Source organism: Mercenaria mercenaria, chromosome 6 (genome assembly GCF_021730395.1).
Source record: "Mercenaria mercenaria strain notata chromosome 6, MADL_Memer_1, whole genome shotgun sequence".
NCBI classification, from domain to species: Eukaryota; Metazoa; Mollusca; class Bivalvia; order Venerida; family Veneridae; genus Mercenaria; species Mercenaria mercenaria.
Genome location: NC_069366.1, coordinates 54,398,474 through 54,420,651, shown reverse-complemented (window position 1 = coordinate 54,420,651; position 22,178 = coordinate 54,398,474). Strand labels below are relative to the sequence as shown.

General features: G+C 33.7%; 1 protein-coding gene and 1 long non-coding RNA gene across 5 annotated transcripts; one reads left to right on the top strand and one right to left on the bottom strand.

The window, feature by feature from the left end:
* Positions 1-1,519: 1,519 nt before the first annotated feature.
* LOC123548851 (heat shock factor protein 2-like) lies at positions 1,520-21,506 on the top strand. The gene is made up of 4 exons (XM_045336441.2): positions 1,520-2,053; positions 15,262-15,322; positions 15,896-16,121; positions 20,663-21,506. The coding sequence occupies exons 1-4, from the start codon at positions 1,643-1,645 to the stop codon at positions 21,222-21,224; spliced, it is 1,260 nt and encodes a 419-aa protein (XP_045192376.2). The 5' UTR covers positions 1,520-1,642; the 3' UTR covers positions 21,225-21,506.
* On the bottom strand, positions 4,276-10,359 carry LOC123548852 (uncharacterized). 4 transcript variants are annotated; one of them, XR_008371363.1, is made up of 10 exons: positions 10,172-10,359; positions 9,756-9,841; positions 9,239-9,341; positions 8,482-8,586; positions 8,055-8,119; positions 7,305-7,411; positions 6,877-6,962; positions 5,435-5,511; positions 4,790-4,889; positions 4,276-4,384 (listed from the first exon to the last, which is right to left on the bottom strand). It is a non-coding gene; the product is annotated as an uncharacterized LOC123548852 (long non-coding RNA). The 4 variants fall into 4 exon arrangements; XR_008371364.1 differs by having other exon boundaries at positions 8,055-8,586; positions 9,680-9,841; XR_008371365.1 differs by having other exon boundaries at positions 8,055-8,586; positions 9,712-9,841.
* Positions 21,507-22,178: the final 672 nt, after the last annotated feature.

Genomic DNA, 22,178 nt, shown 5'->3' with positions numbered 1-22,178 from the left:
GATGAATTTCACTTTATTTGTATTTGTCCATATTATCAGCAAATACGTAAAAAATATATTAAGCGACAGTATTTTGTAAATCCATCAGTTTTTAAGTTCCATTCATTACTAAATTCGACCAACAAAGATGAGCTTGTTAATGTGTGTAAATATATCAAAGAGGCAATCAAAAAAAGAAATTTGGTTATTAATAATACATTATAAAGAACCCATGTCATTGTATTCTCACTTCCTTTGTTAATTACATTTTATTTGATTATATACTATATGTCTAGGTATAGTTTTCTTTTTTCTAGTTGTTAATAACATGTTTGTTTCATTTCTTTAAAATTGTATGAACGTGACTATGTATATTGTAATATTAGTGTTTAGACGATGTACGATGTACAAGTCTCAATAAAATTCTGTTCTGTTCTGTTCTGTTCTCTATTATTTTATTCAACTCGTTTAATAAATTCAATATGAAAAGGCACTCATGTAACACCCTCTATATACTTATAACAAAATAGAATTAATGAAGATTATCATATCTTTATATATATTTATATATGCGCCATAATTAAGGTCTGTCTTTAGTGTTCATGCCAGTAATTTTGTTTTTATATATTATTATAGAATTATAGAATCGTACCATTACAAAAGCGTATCATTGTGACGTATTAGTTGTTATTGTTTTTTTTCTCAACGTATATGTTAGCACTGGGAGAGTACAGTATGTTTAGGTGTTACGATGATCCATATATATATGCATGAATTCCATATATGATGATAACATTGTGTGCAACTTAAAAATCAAATATAAGTTAATCAATATAACTTCCCTTAAATCATTATAATCTCCATTCGTTTCAGTTTTTTTGTGCACACACAACTGTATATATCACTATAAATTCTGCAATCAAATAAAGCTAGGGGCATACCAATGCCGACAGAGGGAGCACAAATTCAAATTCAACAGAGGCTGAAATTTGATTATAAGCGCATTAATATTCATTGTGGACGACAGACATAATCATAATGCCCCTTTCCCTCCGTTCAACCATTCACATCCCGGAAAAGTTGCAAAACTTCACTTTTTATGCTTTAAACATGGTCAGTGATGTTAGAAATCAACTTACTGATGCTCTAAAGGCATAACCCCCTTATTTGTATTCATTTTTTGACATAAAATTTCCGACCTACCTACCCTAATTCTTTTTAGCATTTTACCGGAAACAAAGAATTTTTTAGGCCTTAACTCAGTAATTAAACTAAGCTTTAAACTAAGCTTAATTCAGAGAAGGCCACGCGAATGACCATACTATGCAATGTACAATCGAAGTAGGATGTTAGAGCCATTTTGTAGTTTTAAAGTTGATTTTTCAACAAAAGGTCATCTTTCCATTGTATTTCCCACAAAACCGACCTGATGGCTGCATTGCAGCCGCTGGTCATCTGGGAACCTGCAAAATGATTAATTGTTTGCTTTCGAATGACGTCATTTAAATAACGTCATGTATGACGTCATATGTAAATATCAACAGATTCTCCCAAGAAGGTATTTGCGTTCATGGAATCTTTTCTTGTGCATTTACATTCTAGAAGAAATTAAAGAGAACACACAGAATTCTAAAGCGGTAATTTGCCATAGGATAATTAAATCATGACAGAACTATTCCCAGAGTCCCCACCGCAAGTGGTGGATGGTGTTACATTAAAATTTCCTGCAAAGTTATGGAGAATCGTTAACAGCTGCAGAACAGGTGCCATTGCTTGGGATTCGGATGGAGAGTCAATTAAGGTGGAGCGAAAAATGTTTGAGGAACAATACTTGAAAAATGGTGCGTTGTTTAAGACTTCAAACTTCCAAAGCTTCATAAGACAGCTGAATATCTACGGATTCCGGAAGATACCGACAAATGGCCCGAAAAGTCAGCAAGATGGCGCTACTTTTATTTATAAACACGACTTTTTCAGACGAGGTCACCCAGACTTTTTATCAGAAGTTGTTAGGAATACAGCCGTTAGGAAAACGCAAAGGGAGAATGCAATAAAAGAAGTTGAAGCCAAGCATGTAAGTTTTTTTTTTCATATTTACTGTAGAATCTACAGTATTATTGTAGATCTAGATGATCGGCGTAGCAATATTTCCAAGCAATAAATGAAAAATGTTAAAAAAATGCAAGGGGTGTGAGCTGGGGGAGTTTTAGGCTTTTACGATCTAAATGATAAAACTTAACAAATGAATAACTATGTTAGAGATGTTTTAAAAATAGCAATTCTGAAAGAAACAAATGCGCTAAGATGTTGATAATTTAGACTCTTTACCTATTTATATCGCAGGAACATTTTGAAAATGGCCCCTGCATCAGGCCCGGATTTATGAGTGGTTTGCAGGAATATGCCCTCCAAGTCGGGTCGCAAATAATGTCTAAATGCCCTCATAAAAATAACAATAGTAGTTCTGCTGTGTCGGATTTCGAAATGGCCATCATACTGTAAATCTAAATGATAAAACCTGTCATTGTCCTGTGACAATGTGTCACAGGGGCAAACCAATTTCTAAATGACTTTTTGGCATTATTTTTCTTAGAAAACATAATAATTATAATATATTTTAGTGTATATGGCTCATGGACCCATACTGTATCCTAGGTACGCTACTGCCCACCTGTGCTTTCAAGTTCCACGCTTAGAGTTTGTCCGCTCTATAGATCTAATTGTTTTAAGCATTCACGGATATTCAAATAACTTGACTTAAAATTCACCAATCACCATAACAAATAACAAGACGACATGTCGCATTCAAAATTCACTCATACTTAAAAGTCAAGTTCACATTTGGAGGTTAATTATTTAAGGTCATTTTGCTTGTCCGTTCTGTAACTGATTTATGAATTGCATATAGATTTCTATGGATATTCAAACAACATTCAAAAAACATTAACAGTACAATAAGACGTGTCGAGTGTAAGACCCAAATCCCTGTCTTAAAGGTCAAGGTCACACTTAAAGGTAAAATATTTCAGATCAGTTCCCTTTTATGCATGCATGGTTATTTAGATAACATGCCACATATATTCATCATAACAAGACAACGTTCCGCGTTCAATATCCTTAGCCCACAACTTAAAGTCAAGGTCACACTTACAGCTCAAGGATTGGTAATTATTTTTCTTGTTTTCTCTATAACGTTTTATGTATACAGAGATTCAAATAACTTAGCAAAACATGTACCTTAAAGGTCAAGGTCCTTCTCTGAAACAAACAAACAAACAAACAAAAACAACAACAGAATTTAGGCTACTGTAATAATGCCCTATCCGAATGTTGTTGGTAAGGTCACTGCTGTGGGTTCGAAATTTTAATTGAAGTGTAGTTTTAATCTTTCATGCGAGGAAGCTATCCAGCTGGTTTACAGAAGGCCGATGATTCCATGATGGTGCCCGTAGGTGTTGAAATATATGCAGAGCGGAACATTGGGTCTTCCTCCACCACGAAAAACTGGAAAGTCGCCATGTGACTTACGATTGTGTAGGTGTGATGTTGAATAGAAATCACTTTGGTGGATTGGTAGATATTCTGTATGACCAAAGCAGTCATATCTTCCAACGGACAGTATGGTTCACATTAATCCAACATTCGGCATACTTAAATGCCATTGCGGACGTAAGGGGATTTAACTAACGTAACAGGTTGGGTCTAGGTCCATTTTATAAACAGAATGCGAGTGCTTTTTGAAGACGATGATGCTGGAATTGCCAAAAAATAAAAAAGAAATGTCGGCTAATAGACCCTCGTTTCATTCATCATCAAATCGCACAGTACTAACTGCTAAAAAATGCCATTGTTGTTGCCATCTCAGTGATATAGAGCTCCTTTTGCCTTGCAGGAAACACCAGTTTGTATTGTTTGTGCTCGGTTTTCATTTATCCGTATCCGACAGGGAGCATCCTTTTTCCGTCGCTTTCTTGGATTTTTTAAGGTAATTTCATCATCATGGGGCTGGGTAATACAGGTCATGCACGAATGTTGCACGTGATTCGCGTTTCGCATGTTTCCAGCCACTATTACTGGCAAAGTGTTGATGCTAGAAGTACAGCTTTTTACCAAAATAGAAGTTCACAAAACATTTTTCTATAGACTTTGAAGAAATTGTATATATCATATATGGTGGGCTGAGCGCGCGAAACTGTTGTAACTGTATATAAATAAAAGACAAGATACAATAGTTTCGCGCTCGGCCCTCGACATGTAAATAGCTCTATGTTTGTAAAAATACGACAACAAAAATACTCCGGTTGAAAAGAATATATTAAGACTAGATCTATTACTCTGTTAATTTTTTTAAGGAATCAAAATTTTCAACCGCTCTTCAGTCTGTTTTCTTGCTGGATTTCTTTATCTGAAAATATAAAATATATAGATAGGAAAAGAAATTTCTATTATAATGCTTAATGGTCAACAGTCTAAAATTTTATTCCCGCTTTATATGAATTTATAAAATTTATTTGTAATACCATATGTTTTAAAATGGTGATCAATTTGATGCGACAGTGTGTTTCAATTAGACGCCCCGATGTCCTTGAGTTTACAATGTATTAAATATTCATACAATAATGTATGTATTTAGTGTGAACAAACTATCCTGCTGACCTGCTGAAGTCTCCATACATACATGTAATAATGCAAGGCATCTTGTGTTTCATCATTATGCTTGACAGACGGACAGACGCAATAACATGGGATAAACTTATGTTCCATGAAATATGAATGTAAAAGAAAAACAAGGCATGCGTAAATATTATACCTTTCTCTTAATGTCTTGATTTTTTAATCTTATTGTCTTGATTTTTAATGACGCTGGTCTCATATTGTGGTTCAATCCATTCTTTCTGGCATGGTATGTTCTGCAATCATGTAAGAAGCTTGTATAGGAAACAAAGAATATACAAACGTTTTACAAATATTGGAAACAAACTCAATAATTGCATATTCTTAGTTGTACAGGCCCGTTGTATGATTGATAGCAGCATTTTATTGGGAGGTGCAGTGCAGAACCCTGTGGTTTGTTGAATCTGATTAATGCTATTACAAGACTAGGCGACAGATATTTCAAATTTTTATCATTTTAACACTAATCATATTGAAAATAGTTAAATAAAGTTTAAACATTATGCATGTATTTCTGATATTATTACAATTACTTGATGGTGTTTACCAGCATTCATAAATTTAGATACCGAATATTTCTTTATCTGATTATTCAGGTATATTAGAAAAAAAATATCAAAGGTTTGCTAAATTTGAAAGTTTGCAGAAAGCAAATTTCAAAATTTTAGAGCCAGATGTATCAGTTTTCTTAAAGGACTGTAAGTCTTCTGTACCGGAATTCTTGTTTTGTGACCATTATGTCACCTACATTTATCTGGCATTAAACCAAATAAAGTATTACCATGGTTATCTCAAACTTGTATCTACGGCATGTCTGATTGTACACTTGTTTTTGATATCTTGTGTATCTCTGTGTCACTGTGAGAAAAAGGAGGTAAATATTATTTCAAGTATAAAAACTTCTTATATTCCTTTCTTATTTGGTAAAAAGGCGAACACATTAGTAATAGTGGTAGCATAATTTATGTATATAACTTTTTATGCTTTCATGATTCATTATTACGCTTATCAATTACGATGTCATCGCCTGAAGTTAGCAAGCAAAATGCGCTTTAAGGTAGTTCTGCACGTTTGATAAACCGGAAATAGTCACCGGGCGTTACGTTATTTATCCGGATAACGTAGATCAATATATGATCTTGCGCGGACTTGGCAGATGGACACGAAAATCATTTTATAAACTTGTGTCAACCCCTGTGTAGATCTAAATCTATTCAAACGGCAACATTACTATTTTTCTAAAGATTAAATATGATATCAAAAAGTTTGACATATTAAGGTAGTTTTCTGCTTTTTCTACAATGTAGAATTTGATTAACCTCTGATTTTTCAAAAAATCAGAATATACCTAGAAAATTAAGCAAACAAAAGAGATAGGGACTGTATTTGATTTTTTGCTAGACTGATTTGAAAAATTTGGACCTCATGCAAAATTTCATAATGGGAGTCTATGGGAAAATCATATTTTTCATAACATTTTCGCGGATAGAATTTTTTCTACAATGTAGATTTTGATGAAACTTACCACGGTTGTTAATAAACATAGGCACTATAATTTGGTGAAATAACATTTAGAGGTCCGTGTGCTTATTTTTGAGATCTTTAACCATTATAAACGTGAACCGGACATTTCACGCTAATTTTAACACATTATTTTGAATTTTTAACGTGCAGTATATTTTAATACCATATTTTGACTTGAGAAATATAGCAACAGTGCCATGGTAATAAATTTACTCACAGGTTTCAATTGATTCATAAAATGATTTTCATTTCCGTACGCCGAATTCAAGCTTTATTCTACGTTTTCCGGATAAATAACGTTACGCCATCACTTCCGGTTTTTCAAACGTGCAGAACTACCTTAAATAATTCAAAGTAAAAAAAAAATTAGATCTAATGTCTTAAAATTAGCTTGAAATGTACGGACCTCTTTTAATCATGGGCAAATTACTCAAGCAGAAGCAGATAGACTTGAACATTTTATTTCACCATACTATAGTATTTATAGACAATATGATTATTTACGACTGTTAAAATTTTTCATTAAAATCCATAGTTGTGTAAAATCAGGGTTGAATCAAATTCTGCATTGTAGAAATAATTTTGATGCAACCGTGCAGAACAACCTTAAGGCCAAAAATAACAGTGTATATCATAATTTGTGTTGGTTTTACTGAAACATTCTTTGATGCAGACAAAGGTACTACATATAGTACGTACGTTATATTTTGTCTGTTTTTGTACGTCAGAGTTCGGATGGTATCTTCCAACATTCCTTCTGTATCTCATTGAAGGTCTTTAGAGATCTGTAAATAGAAATATACTGTTGAATATCATCTAACTTTTACAAAACGCAACTGATTAGAATAACAGTGGGAACAAGCTTTTCAACTAATTTTAAATGTATTCAATTAACAGTTCACCCTATTACTCCACATCCCAACTGCCCCATTTTCAGGTATGTCCGAATACTTCTTGAAACAATCAGCCTTATTTGACCATAGCCGGATAAAGTCCACTTTACTGAGGAAAAGAGATTCAAAGTAATGTTTAGCCCTGTCAGTACATAATATTATATTATAACAAACTTACATGTGACATTAACTGAAATGTTCTATACGAAACAAGGTACTCTAAAGGAAACTTACTTTAAGTATTTTTTCTCTGTACTTAATTTCTTCTAAAAACTTTTTCTCAAAGGCAATATGATCTTTCTCATGAGTGACCATCCATTTTTCTAGCATATCTTCCGTATCTTGAGGAAAAAAACAAAACATACTCAGCTCTCTGAAAACCACGAAAGCAATTTAAATGTTACTCAACAAAGTCCTTTTGTAACAACATTTTTAACAATGCTGACCGATTCCGCTTGCGAAATGCAAAACTTCTGTGTTTTAAAAATCAGCATCTGTTTGAAAATGTAAGGTTTATTTCTTGGCAAGCACTTAGAAAATAGAAATTTATTTATTATTTAACAGTGTTACGCTCGTCCGGCGGATGATACCGACAATACATGTAATCATATTCGACGGCGGGCTAACACTGATGCATGCACAATAAACGCGCATCATTTTAACCCTTACCCTGCTAAATTTTTGTAGATTTGTACAGTATCATTAACACTTAAAAGGGGTGCTTACCAAAAAAGATACTGACTGGCGAACAGTGCAGATCTTGATCTGACTGCACGAATGCGCATAATCCACACAAGTCGCACAAGGCAGAATCAGTCATGTCCATCTAGTTTTGTCCAGCCATGAAGTAACACACGGTACCACTGGGAATGATTAATGTTGTTGGGGTATTGCTAGCCGTTCACATGTAGGCCTTTATACATAGTACCAGTGGATGTATTAACAGTACTTAATCAGTTTGCAGTGGTTTGTTTCACTGCTTACCTTAATGGCCGCTGTTCTAAATTCTTTCTCGTCTTGGTTGTAATGCAAGGCGGATCTTTGAGTTTCTAAAATCAACTCATACTTTTGTATTTTTGCCTTTGACTTCCAACAGTTCTGTTGCTGAATGACGAGTGATATTTTCATCAAAGTGATTTGATGAACGCTGTAACGTATTTTCGCGTTTAACTCCTGTATCCTTATTTAATACATGCGTGTGGTTCTTGGCATCTGTTTAGTAAACCTGATTCTTATTACCTGTTTAGTAAACTTCAAATGTGATCTAAGGTTGTAATATTATTATATCAACTGTTTTTACTTTCAGATATGGTTTAAATTTATTTTTATATGTTTCCATATACTTGTTTTTATTGTATATTTATCTTTGTAGTTACATATATTTAATTATATTCATGTACTTATTACTTACCATTCTAGCTTCTCTCAATGCTAGCATGCTGATTCATGTTTCTTTACAAGGTGGACCAGTGCTTTCTTGCGTTCTTTCAAAACTTGTTGTGTCTCAGTTGAAAACCTGTTCCAATGAGAAATAAAAACCTTTGCTTAATTAACAGATATATAGTTTTTGTTTGGTTTTAAAACGTTTGCATAATCCCGTGGTATTCTGCAGATGCTATAACATGAAGCGAACACGTGTTGACGCTATTATAGCATGATACATTAAAAATCGAAAATAAACCAATATTATAATGATAATAACCGGTCATTTCCAATAAGACGTGTTTTGATTATGCGTTACAGGGAATTATGCGTTCACCTTCGCCATGGAACGCGCGTATATAAAAATGTGTGTTCCAAGCACGTGCTGTCTGTGTTTACACACGTGAAATCTTCTATTAAAACATCCAAAAAAGGCAGTTTTATGCTAAATTGATATTTGCTGTTGTTTATCAATAATACCACAGATCAACTATTTTCGCTGAAATACGGAATAGCTAACAAAAGATCTAGGTTCAACCAATTCGTCGTAATCCGTCAACTCTGCGCAATAAATGGACAACTGTTTTGACATAGAGAAGCAGTTATACACATTCTGCGCTGATCCGTATCATCTAACTAATATTATACCTCCCAGAACCTGTCATATGGTAGCAAAATTCTTGATCAAGTGTATGTTTGAGCAAACAAGTTTCAAAGGAAGAAAATTAGTTTAATTAAATGCTTACAATGTATCTATGTCTTCATCAGTGCTAATGATGTCATACCCTGCCCTGGATGGTCTAAGTACAGAGTTTCTCAGTGTACGCAGTAATTTGGTTAGTCTGTTAGCTAGAGACATAAAGATGAGAGAAATAGAGATAAAGGAAAAAATACAAGAGAAAAATAAAGGAATGAAATAGGTCCAACGAGAAAAGATAATCAGGGTTAGGAAAATAGAAATAAAAATAAACTAAGAGGGGATATATAAAGATGTCATTTTTCTGTGCACAAACAGAAAAGAGACAGCTTTGTTTATCCGGAATAATGGGCGAAAAAGAGTAACCTTTTGCACTTGCGTTGGAGAATAATAAAGTGATATTTACAAATAAGAGAAGAATATATTGTTGCGGGAACTCTAATTTTGGACGCTAATTAATAAAGACCTTTGTTGAATTTCAAATACTTACTGATGCAAAAGAAGAGCAAATCAGGGGCTTACATTGATGTATTTGAACATTTGAAAAACCTTGTAATGGCGAGTACCATGTTTAACTGGATCTGTCTGGTAAATAGGAACTGTACTTGGAACGTATCCCGTAATTGTGCAAAACTTCGCAAAGTTTGAAAATCTGAAAATTTAAGATTTCTCTTTATTATAAAGTTTAAAACATTAAATACTGTGTCTTTTCAGTTGAACTCTACTATATGTGTATTAACACATTTTATGTATATTATATTCTCTATGCTTTTCTTTTCAAAATATACTTATGATAGCAAACAATGCTTTAAATACAGTTCTAGGACAAATGAATGAAAATGAGTACACTTGTATTTTAGAATGCATTACTATAAGAAAAAGAGGACTGAAGAAAAAATCACCGATTGTCATCAATAAAAAAAAATCGATATAATATAATTATAATGTTGAGAATAAATAAACATCAATAAAACTAACATACATTCCTGAATTTTTAGTCAGGATAGAAACTTTTGGAATAAATACTGCCTCCATATCTCGTATAAATCACTAAATATCGCTCGAAATTCGCTTAGGTAGCTGTAATCGCTCGTCAGTGTTTGGCGTCAATAAAACGTCGCTTAGGAACAACGTCAACGTCAGGCTAATATGACGCCGATTCTCGTTTAACGTGACATACGACAATTAAATAGAGGATATTACATGGGTGTCTTTTCATATTGAATTTATTAAACGAGTTGAATAAAATAATAAAATGCGAGGCTCTGCCGAGCATTTTATCAATTTTATTCAACTCGTTTAATAAATTCAATGTGGAAAGTCACAAATGTAATATTCTTTTCACATGTTAGCTTTTCCTGTCGAAAACTCATACATTCTACTTTCTTTTACTATATAAACAAGTCAGTTTGACCAACGTCTCCAACGCTATAAATGGCGTCGACATCAAAGCTTTATTACACTAGTGTATTATCATTTTTATTTAATGGCTTTATTACACTCCCGCGACGTCAAACATGTGATAATATAGTATTCGAAATACGAGGATTTTTTATACTCTCCTTTCAAGCATTATTTCATTATTAAACATGAAAATATAATGTAAATCGAAATTTAATACTCGCATAAAAATGAAGTATTGGCGTCGTTAGGTCACCAGAACTTTTAATCATGATGAACGTCGGAACAGTGAACCACGTCATTATATAATAGGGTTATTATAACAGTAGCTTGATCTGGGATGCAGTATTCGGCTCGAGTGGATTTTGCCAGATCGGATCTCACGAGGCGCGCAAGCGCCGAGTGTGATCCGACCTTGCAAAATCCACAATTATCTCCCTTCATTGAGAATAAGAAAAACAGTTAGAGTTATAAATATAAATTTAATGCCATAATTCAATGATCACACGTTGTATAAAGAACTTTACTTAACAAACACATGATCATCACTGATATTCTTATGAATATTCAATAAACCGCTGCATATTATAAACTGACGTACTGTGAAGAACATACACAATAATTATAAATTTGGATAAACAATATTTATCACAACATCAATGCAGCCGCAACTATATAAACAACTTCACATAGAGTACATCACATTAAATATTAATAATTATAAAGGAACATTGAACATAATTATAAAGCATTCACGTCTGCTTCATAATCATTAAAGGTAAACTTTCAAAACATGACTGAAACTTGGCGGTGGGAGGGAGGGAAAAGTTTTAAATAGAAAAACGTGTGACCAAGTCAAAATCAGATACAACAGTGGCAAATACAGTGGAAATCAGAAAGAGGCCGGGCCTCAACAAAACAACTTATTTTGACCAATCAGAATAAATGTAACAAATTCTTATCACCAATGAAGAAAGACTTCACTAAGATAGATAAATACCTAAATATTCCAAAACATCCGCAATAAATATAAGGCAATTTTAAGTTCGCTAATTAAATATTTTAATTTATTAAAATAAACCAATTATCTCCCTTCATTGAGAATAAGAAAAACAGTTAGAGTTATAAATATAAATTTAATGCCATAATTCAATGATCACACGTTGTATAAAGAACTTTACTTAACAAACTCATGATCATCACTGATATTCTTATGAATATTCAATAAACCGCCAAATTACAGCCAACACAAGCATAAATGAAGCAAAAGAAAATGAAGTATGACAAGCTACAAGACAATGATTAACATAAAAAGATTATTTTAACAACATGCAAAAAACATGAAATAAAAAAGAAACAAGCATTAGGAAGGCAAATTAAAAGGTAAGCATGTCCATATAAACAAAGAATATGTGACTTCATACATAAAGATTTTAAATGTGTGTCCTATTGTGTTTATGTAGTTTTTTTTTTTTTTTTTTTTTTTTTTAAATATATATATTTAAAACATCTAATTAGAACAAATGCCAAATGTCATCCAAAAATCCTAGTCACATATCTTTGAATTGAATCAACACATGCAGCTTTCATTTTTTTTTTTTTTATATATATATATATATAATATAGCAATGCAACAAAACTTTTTACAGTAACTTCAACATTCGCCTACCTGTCATATTTCAACAAAATGAATCATGATGATAGTACTGTATATACGATATATGACTGAAATGACAAAAAATGATAAAATAAAATGATACAATCATTACCACATACAATCATTCCATTATCAGAACCTCTTTTAAGCAGATGACATATTAATACAACTATACGGCACCTAAAGTCATATTAATAAGATAAGGTTGAAATAACTCTCTGAAAGAAGTGACCCAGTCTAGCTGAACCTTCTAAAGTTAGATGCAATCCCCCATCTAATCTGGCAAAAAAATGAAGCTTTATTTCACCACAATGTAAGAAAGGTCGATAAGACTTAATGAATTTGAATTTCAAATCTTTTGATAATTGCGTGTCCAACATTAAGTTAAATTCTTTGATCTTTTTCTCTGTAACTTTGATATCTACTGGTCTCGGAAGAATTGCTGAGACAATAATATGAATCTCCGGAGAAATCTTTCGAATTTTTGCCAAAAGATTGGTAAAGTCCGCTAGCATGTCACTAACCGAACAATTACGTGCTATATTGTTGGTGCCAACATGTAAAATGATGTAACTGAAACCCTTTAAAGACAAGAATCCTTTTTCTAACAAATAATGAAGTTTGCCAATTGTTGCTCCAGGAAAGGATTTAACTGTAACACCCTCGATTGGAGGAATGTGTTTGATGATAGAATCACCAACAATAACCACTTGGCGACAGTCTGTAAGAAATATGACAATTAACTAATTAAACATTCAATAAAACAATACTGTAAACAAATGTAACTACAAACACCCACACACTCACACAAAAATGATTTGTTTGTTATGTAGAGAAAATGTTAACTTCTCCACAAGACTCATTGCGGAAGAACAACAGATTCTCAACAGTATGACTTTAATCAATTCGTCACAAGAAAAAACATGAGCCTCCTCTAAGACTCGAACTTGTGACTCGAAATTCGGTAGATCTGCGCTCTCCCTGTAGAGCTAAACAAATGGACTTTATCATAATACTGAACAAACTCAAAATTATACATATACACTAAACAAAATATACTATTAAAATATCCCTATAAATTATGATTATCCTGTAATAGTTCAATTAATTCATTGTGATCATACCGAGATCAAATAAATCACTCATTGTTTATGATCATCCCGATCTAATTGATTCACATCTTTATCCATAGTACATCTCAACTGTCATAATCTCAATTCAGTCTTCATGCATTATGCTCCAACTTGTTTAAATTCCCAATTTTTATAACCTTATTATTACTACATAAGCCTATGAAAACTGTCTGACATGCAAATATGAGGTTATATAACATGAGATCAGTGCCAAGTTCCTGTCCAGAAGGTCTGCTCGTCCCACTGTAAACAGGTAATCTCCTCTTTTTAAGAAAGAAGATACAGACTCATGAAATATCCACCCACATTTGTTGATACGTTATCTTTAAAATACAATGACCTACTAGAATTTGAATGAATGACATGTAAATATGAAGCTATATGACATGATCAGTGACAAATACCCTGTCCAGAAGGTTTGCTCGTCCGACTGTAAACAGGTTATCTTCTCCTTTTAAGATAGAAGATACTGAGTCATGAAATATTAACCCACATAATTTACAGATTATCATGCTCATACTCCTCACTCTGAATTTTACTAGAAATGTATTTTGAAACATTTATTTTATCTGTAATTGAAAAATCAAGGTATTTTTTATAAGCATCTGACTTCCAATCTCCTAGTAACTGTATGATGTCAGCTGGTAGATTCAGCTGAAAGGCCAAGGTAGCCATACCTCTTCGAAAAGTTTTAAATAGAAAAACGTGTGACCAAGTCAAAATCAGATACAACAGTGGCAAATACAGTGGAAATCAGAAAGAGGCCGGGCCTCAACAAAACAACTTATTTTGACCAATCAGAATAAATGTAACAAATTCTTATCACCAATGAAGAAAGACTTCACTAAGATAGATAAATACCTAAATATTCCAAAACATCCGCAATAAATATAAGGCAATTTTAAGTTCGCTAATTAAATATTTTAATTTATTAAAATAAACCGAGAGCCGAATACAAAGTCCCAGATCTAGCTACTGTTATAATGACCCTTTTATTATATACCTTTACCATATTGATTCTTGTTTTGTTCTTGAACGAAATCTTCAATGTTTATCGATATTAAATGGAACATAGTGAAGTTTTTATGTGCGCTTTTTATAGAAAAGTGTCGGCTAATGCATATTAATGTAAATAGTCCGGCAGCATACAATACGGAAGGTACAATACGGAATTCAAAAGGTACAATACGGAATTTTTGTCTGTCTGTTCATATTTAATTGTGAAATACAAGCAGATTTTTTACAGAATTTATATAGGTATATAATAAAACGTTTTATTATATACCTATAAAAATTCTGTAAAAAATCGGCTTGTATTTTACAATTAAATATGAACAGACAGACATAAATTCCGTATTGTACCTTTTAAATTCCGTATTGTACCTTCTGTATTGTATGCTGCCGGACTATTTTTATTAATATGCATGACCCGGCACATTTCTATAAATAGCGCGCTTTAAAACTTCACTAAGTTCCATTTAATATCGATAAACAGTGAAGATTTCGTTCAAGAACAAAACAAGAATCAAAATGGTATATAATAAAAGGGTCATTACAACAGTATTTAGATCTGGGACTTTGTATCCGGCTCTCGTGGATTTTGCAAGGTCGGATCACACTCGGCGCTTGCGGGCAAAATCCACTCGAGCCGAATACTGCATCCCAGATCAAGCTACTGTTATAATACCCCTATTGTGCCGGAAGTCAGTACGTATGAGCCCCATGTGATGATGATTTGACATCCTGATATCTCTTATACTAGATCTGGCTTTTCTATGACTGCGATTCAGAATATATGCTGCCAGCTTTTTATGAGTGCAACATTTAAATGTCCGAGGTTGTTATCAACGTGATCATGTGTTTCTGAAATTTCTTTTTCAGGGAAAACTTGAAGATCTTAAGATTGAAAGCCCTATCTTAAACAAACAACTGCAGAGGACAGGTATAATTCGTTTCAAATTCTTTACATGTAATCACTTGTCCTGTGGTTCCGTTTTATACATTATGTTATCTTAAATTATCCCGGTATTTGTATTTCTGTATCAAGTATTTCATATACGCTACTGTCGTTTTAAATTATTTGAGCATTTGGTGTGTAAATATGGCGGGACATGAATTCGATATACAATGTCAGTAAAAGACATTCCACTGTCTGATACGTGCGAGTTCGTTACCTCGTGTTGAGACTCCATCAAACCGAGTCTGCTCTTAATTTACATGGTTGCTTCTATGTTTCCAAACGGGTTCGGCTGATAAATATTATAAATTCAGTCAAAATTCACGGAAAATACAGAGTAAATACATAATGAATATTTCTTATACATACTTAATGCTTTTGCAAATAATCCAAAGAGAAAAGAAATCTGCGAGTACACATACTGTTTAACGAAGTTCGTCCAAAAGCCAGCACAATATTTTAGCAAAAGATCAATTCTGAAGTATGCATCTTAAATATTTTACTTATTTCCCTTTCGGGTGCGTAGTTTAAATGTGTGATCAAATATTTACTTTGCAGTAGACGAGTCTCATCCTTTACTGAAATTCCCAGCTCAACCTGTGATCAAGTATGGTGTCCCGGTGGAGCCATTACAAAAATCAAAGTCGAAGATAACTACGGTGTACCTCAACCCTAGAGTGTCGATGTGCGATATGCAACGGATGAGCCCGACAAAGCTCCACCACCAGGTTGCCGACATCCTGACGGCCATGAATGACGATGACGATACTCCACCTTTCAAACGGTAAGTAAGTGTATTTTAACCCTTACCCTGCTAAATTTCTATAATGAACTTGTCCATCTTTCAATTTGGACAGTACCATTAACTGTTAAAAGGGGTGCTTACCTAAAATATACTGACTGAATGGCGAACAGTGCAGATCTTGATCAGACTGCACGGATGTGCAGGCTGATCATGATCTACACTGGTCGCAAATGCAGAATCGTGATCATTCCATTGGTTAATATTAAAACCAAGCTTGTAATCATTCAACCATTGAGTTTTGCGACTGTTTCCAACTCAGTTTCATAACCAGGGACCCTGGTCAAATTGAAGGCACCTGATCCGTTTTTAAAAGGTATACATTTAATCAGCTTTGTCACATCCATGATGAAATAACTTCATTTACTATTAATTCAAGCAGTTCGATTAGTTTGGCCAAATGGATGAACCCATTTGTCATCACGGTTTCATATTCATGCGCGTACTTCAGCAGTGTATCAATGCCGAAACTGATAGCAATAATATTCGAAAAACGGCGATATCTTTTTTTCCGAATGAAAGTAGGCAAATAAAATGGATAGGGTCGTGTGATTGATTTTTCAGCTAGATTGATTTGAAAAATATGGACCCCTGGCCCACAATGGTAGTCTGCGGGTAAATCCGTGACAATTTGAAAGACATTTTTCATGAAGCGATTATTTTTCAATAATGTAGATGTTAATGAAACTTTTCATAGTTATAAACTAATATATGGTCTTTCATATGAAAGATTCGACCATTTTTAAAAGATATCCAACGGCCATCTTTCACTAAAATATTTCATCTTTAGATATTCAATTTCGTGGATTTTGCAAGGACGGATCACACTTGGTGCTTGCGCATCTCGTGAGATCCGATCCGGAAAAATCCCTCGAGCCGAATACAGTATCCCAGATCGAGCTACTATTATAATAACCATATTTTATCTCTAGAAATATAGTAACGTTGCAACTTAAATAATTTTACTTACACGTTGGCATTAAAGGGAATTCCTATAGTTTTTTATGCGCGTCTTTCTGCGCAGCCGACACTATGGAAAACTGAAGTGAAGTCAACATTTCGAGGGCTGAGCGCGAAACTATTGTATCTTGTTCTTTATTTATATATAGTTACAATAGTTTCGCGCTCAGCCCACGATTTGTTAAAACATGTAACAGACAATCTTAAATATGAGATATTTTTAATAAAATAACGCTTTTTAATAAGTTTTATCAGTAATCACTAATCAAATGTTGATACTGGTTTATGTTGTACTGACATGTTGCCTTTTGTGACTGTGTTTTGACAGCGCTTTGTAGCACAAAGACAGTATTGTTCATATAATGTTAGACAATTAACTTTGCATTGATAAGACAATCTCCTTCAGATCATTTAGTATTCAATTATAGAAAGGCTTAAGAATTTTTTAACCTCGTTTTTAACTTCTAGTAGATATATATACCGCCTCGGTAGCCTAGTGGTAGAGCGTCCGCTTCGAGTGCGGAAGGTCGCGGGTTCCATCCCCGGCCGCGTTATACCAAAGACGTAAAAAATGGTACTAGCAGCTTCTTTGCTTGGCGCTCAGCATTAAGACTGGTCAGTCCGGTGTCAGTATAATGTGACTGGGTGGGGTATCATGCCACGTGTCTACAGCGTGATATTCCAGTGTGGCAGCACTATAAAGTTGGGCAAGTAGACACCGTCGGTTATATGACTGAAAAAATTGTTGAAAAAGACGTTAAACCCGAACACACACTATAGTAGATATAATCAATTTGGTCAGGTTTGCGTCATTTTTTTGTCCGAACAGGTGTTGTATTCAAGCGGTCTTAACATACAATTTATCCTGGTGACCCATACATTTTTTGGCCATTTTTATGTTCACAATCATGTGATTATTATCTATACACAAGGAAAACAGGGGAAAATCTATGAAACAGTTTTTTCAAAATTTAAAAAAATATTCTTTATTACGAGTATTTTTCATTGAAAAATGTTCACAAAAGTGAATATGAAACAATATTTTTTTTTCATTTGTACCCATTATTGTAATGATATAGTAGGTATTACAAATATGACTATGATATCAAATAAGTATATAATAAAATCTGTAAAAAGAAAAAACCTTATTGTGTTGTCTTGATGCATATTTTGGTTGGTATTTATAAAGAAAGGCAGAAAATTATGAAAATGTTGAAAAATCGCTAGCAGTTTCAGCAACAGTGGGTGTGTTCAAAACAATTTGTCACAAAAACAAGCCTGGTGACGCATTGTTTTTATTTGTTCATTGTTTTCAGCGCTAATTTTCCTATTATATAAATGAAACTGAAAAAAATCTATGAAAGGAAAAATACTATAGGAATTCTTTTTAAAATGATTTTCGTTTCCGTATGCGGAGTCCAGGCTTTATTCTACGTTATCCGGAAAAATGACGTTACGGCATTACTTCCGGTTTATCAGACGTGCATATCAAATTTCATACTAATTTCATCTCTGTTTTCAAGAAAGATGTAATACCAAACATATTACCGAGTTTCATTGTGAAAATTCAAGATTTTAGAGAAATATAGAAATTTAATTGAAGCCCCCATTTACTGGTTTATGGTCGCTTCACTGTGCATTTTGGTAAAATTTTCTCTGTTTGCCTTATTTTTCACTTGGATTCTGAAATGTCATTCATTTCGTCTAAAATAAGACCCAGATGGATGCATTTTGTGCATTTTCTGACATTCTGGAGACAAAATATTGGCCTTTTTATCACAGAAATAGGCGCATCTACGCAAAATATGGTCAAAATTCAAAAAGTTTCAAATTTCATGATTATTTTGCATTGGAAACACCATTTTATAACATACACAACCGATTTATGACTATTAAGACTAATTGTGATGTTTCGAGAAAAGTCTTATTTCAGCTCTTATAGGTTGAAGGTCAGTAATTCAAATCCTTCTTTGTTTCAAATTCATATAAAAACGACAACTTCAGGTCGTCTTTACGTATCTATATAAAAAATCACTTTTTCCTACACCTATTTTTCATGAAAGTTCTATCATAAATTAACGAAAAAATGAAAAGAAAATAGGGGTTTGAATAGTTCCTACTGAAATGCCAGTTAGTTGTGGTCTGAAACCCTAAAAATTGCGCATATTTGCTCTTGTCCGCACAATAAACACCCACTTCCGGTTTTGATCTGCAAAACTTGTCATGTGGGGTGTATGAACATGAAAACAGTATCATTTCATGCAAAATGTATTCTAGTAGTGAAAAAGTGTGATTAAAGCACTCGTTCTACACAAATTTGCGCAAAAAAAAATGGGAAAGTTAGGAACTATAGACTTCTTTCGACTACACTACACCACGGAAGCACACCTGTACGAAATTTTACAGCTGTAAAAGACCTGTATTTTTGTTCAAAATAACAGTCATGCTTATTCCAAATTTACACCTGTAGATTTATATAACAGTATTGATTTTATAGCTGTAGATTTCAATTTACAGCTGTCAAACGACTGTAAAACAGTTCGAAATATGCAAATGAGCTACACCTGTAAAAAAAAGTTACAGCTGTAGAAATGAAAAAAAGTTACAGCTGTAAAAATGAAAAAAGTTACAGCTGTAAAAATGAAAAAAAAAGTTACAGCTGTAGAAATATTATAGGTATTGAAAAAGAGGGCGTTATTTTAAGGGACGAAAGTAGAGGTGCAAAAAGTTTTAGGATGAATTGCAATTCTCTAGATAAGGTAGCAATTACTATGAAAATGGCAAAATAAATGATCCAGTACGTAAAGTATATGTGGTATGGTTACAGTATAGCAACAGCAAAATTCAAGAGTAGGATACAAAGTAGAACATATGCAGATCTTGTTTATAAAACTTTCTTTCAGTCATGAAAACATGTGACAATCTTGTAATTATTTCTTTTAAACTTATCGGCTTCCAGTATAGAGTAAATAGTTAATGTATGTACTTATACAATGTCATGTCCTTATACAACTATAATAGATAATTAAACATCTGTACTTACTCTTTACCGCTTTAAATTCCAAAATTTTTCAAGATATGATGTCTGTGTGAATTTCAGTTATATCCCGCCAAAATGCATTAAAGATGGCTGACAATACTCATGTTTCCCTCCAAAAATGTTATAGCTGAAATTTTGAGACATGACCATTTTACAGCTGTAACTTTCAACAGTAAAATTTTTACAGCTGTAAATTGAGACCTTCATATTTTACACCTGAAAATTTTAACTGTATTTCTGATCAGTTTTCCACTTACAGGTCTTTTACAGTTGTAATTTCAAAATACAGGTCTTTTACAGACCTTTTACAGCTGTAAAACAGGTCCTTTTTTCATACAGGCATGATTTTCGACCGAATTACTGACCTTATTCCATAATTAACTTAATGAATTATGATTAATGTTTTCGCTAGATCAGTAGTCACACTGGTTACTGAGAACCATCTCAGAATGTTATCGTTTTATACTGCGTTAACCTTACATTTTCTGATTTTTGTAAGCTGCATGTTTTACTGTGTTTTCAGGCCAAGAAAGACGCATTCAATCACTATTTGTAGACCATTCAAAGACAAAATCAGCATAAACAATGCCGGTGACAATGAGAATCTATCAAACAATACACAAACATTTCCTCTAAAGGTGCATACTTCAATATCAAACCAAATATTATTTGTTCCTAATCCATGCAACAAGCAGTCAGCAAACAAGAAATTGGATAAAGAAAATGAACATTTAAAATGTCTTGAAAGTCTCGACCAGCTGTCTCAAGAAAGTTGCGATTCACAAAATTCTCTCATGTTCGCCTGTCCAATAGAGAAGGATGATGATGACGATGAACTACATTCTGTATTCAGGACAACTTTACTCTCTTCCGAGGAAAAGGAGGAAATGGAAATAAGTGAATATGGCGGGAAAGATTTAGATTTCGGTAATGACGACATTGATGTGTTTGATACGGAAACATTTGACTTGGACACTTCTTTTACAGGCCTTGGGGAGGAGCAAGGGTTTTTGACACCAGCGTACTATGACCCCGATACAGGAACTGTAACCCTTCTTCTACCTTCATTGAATCCAGAAATATAGGTCTTACTTTGAAATTATATGTAAGTGTACGTATCCCTATGTGACAATTGTAGGACTTTCAACAGCGTTCTGAATAACAAATTTTGACGAAATGAACGTCTTTTTATTACTAAGTGGTGTGATGATACACATAGCACCTTTTATAACTGAGTTTTAGTTCTTACACTTATTCAGAGGTGAAATTATTTATCGTCAGTGCAACTGTTAATTATTAGCAGGTTCAAATACTATTTTATTTTTACATACATGTAACATATGACAATACAGGAAGTGGAGTCATAATTCATCTCTTTTGTGATAATTAATGTTTAGCTCACCTGAACACAAAGTGCTCATGGTGAGCTTTTGTGATCACTGGCCGTTTGTCGTCCGTCCATCCACACTTTTCTTCGAACGACATCTCTGGAAGTTGATAAAACTTGACCTGGATGCCTTGGGTTGTCCTTTTCCAAAGTTGTTCAAACCGTTCCGCTTGGTTTCACATGGGTCCGTTACAGCTAAAAATATATGTAAAAAAACACTTTCAAACGATATCTCCTCCTAAGCCGCTAGAAAATAATTTCAAACAAATGCTTCTTATGCAAGCATATTCAAATTGTTCCGATGGCCGCCAGGCGGCGTGGTCACTTTTTATGCCCCCGAAGGGAGGCATATAGTTTTTGATCCGTCTGTCAGTCTGTCCGCAATTTTCGTGTCCGGTCCATATCTTTGTCATCCATGGATGGATTTTCAAATAACTTGGCATGAATGTGTACCACAGTAAGACGACGTGTCGCGCGCAAGACCCAGGTCCGTAGCTCAAAGGTCAAGGTCACACTTAGACGTTAAAGGTCATTTTTCATGATAGTGCATTCGTGTCCGGTCCATATCTTTGTCATCCATGCATGGATGGATTTTCAAATAACTTGGCATGAATGTGTACCACAGTAAGACAACGTGTCGCGAGCAAGACCC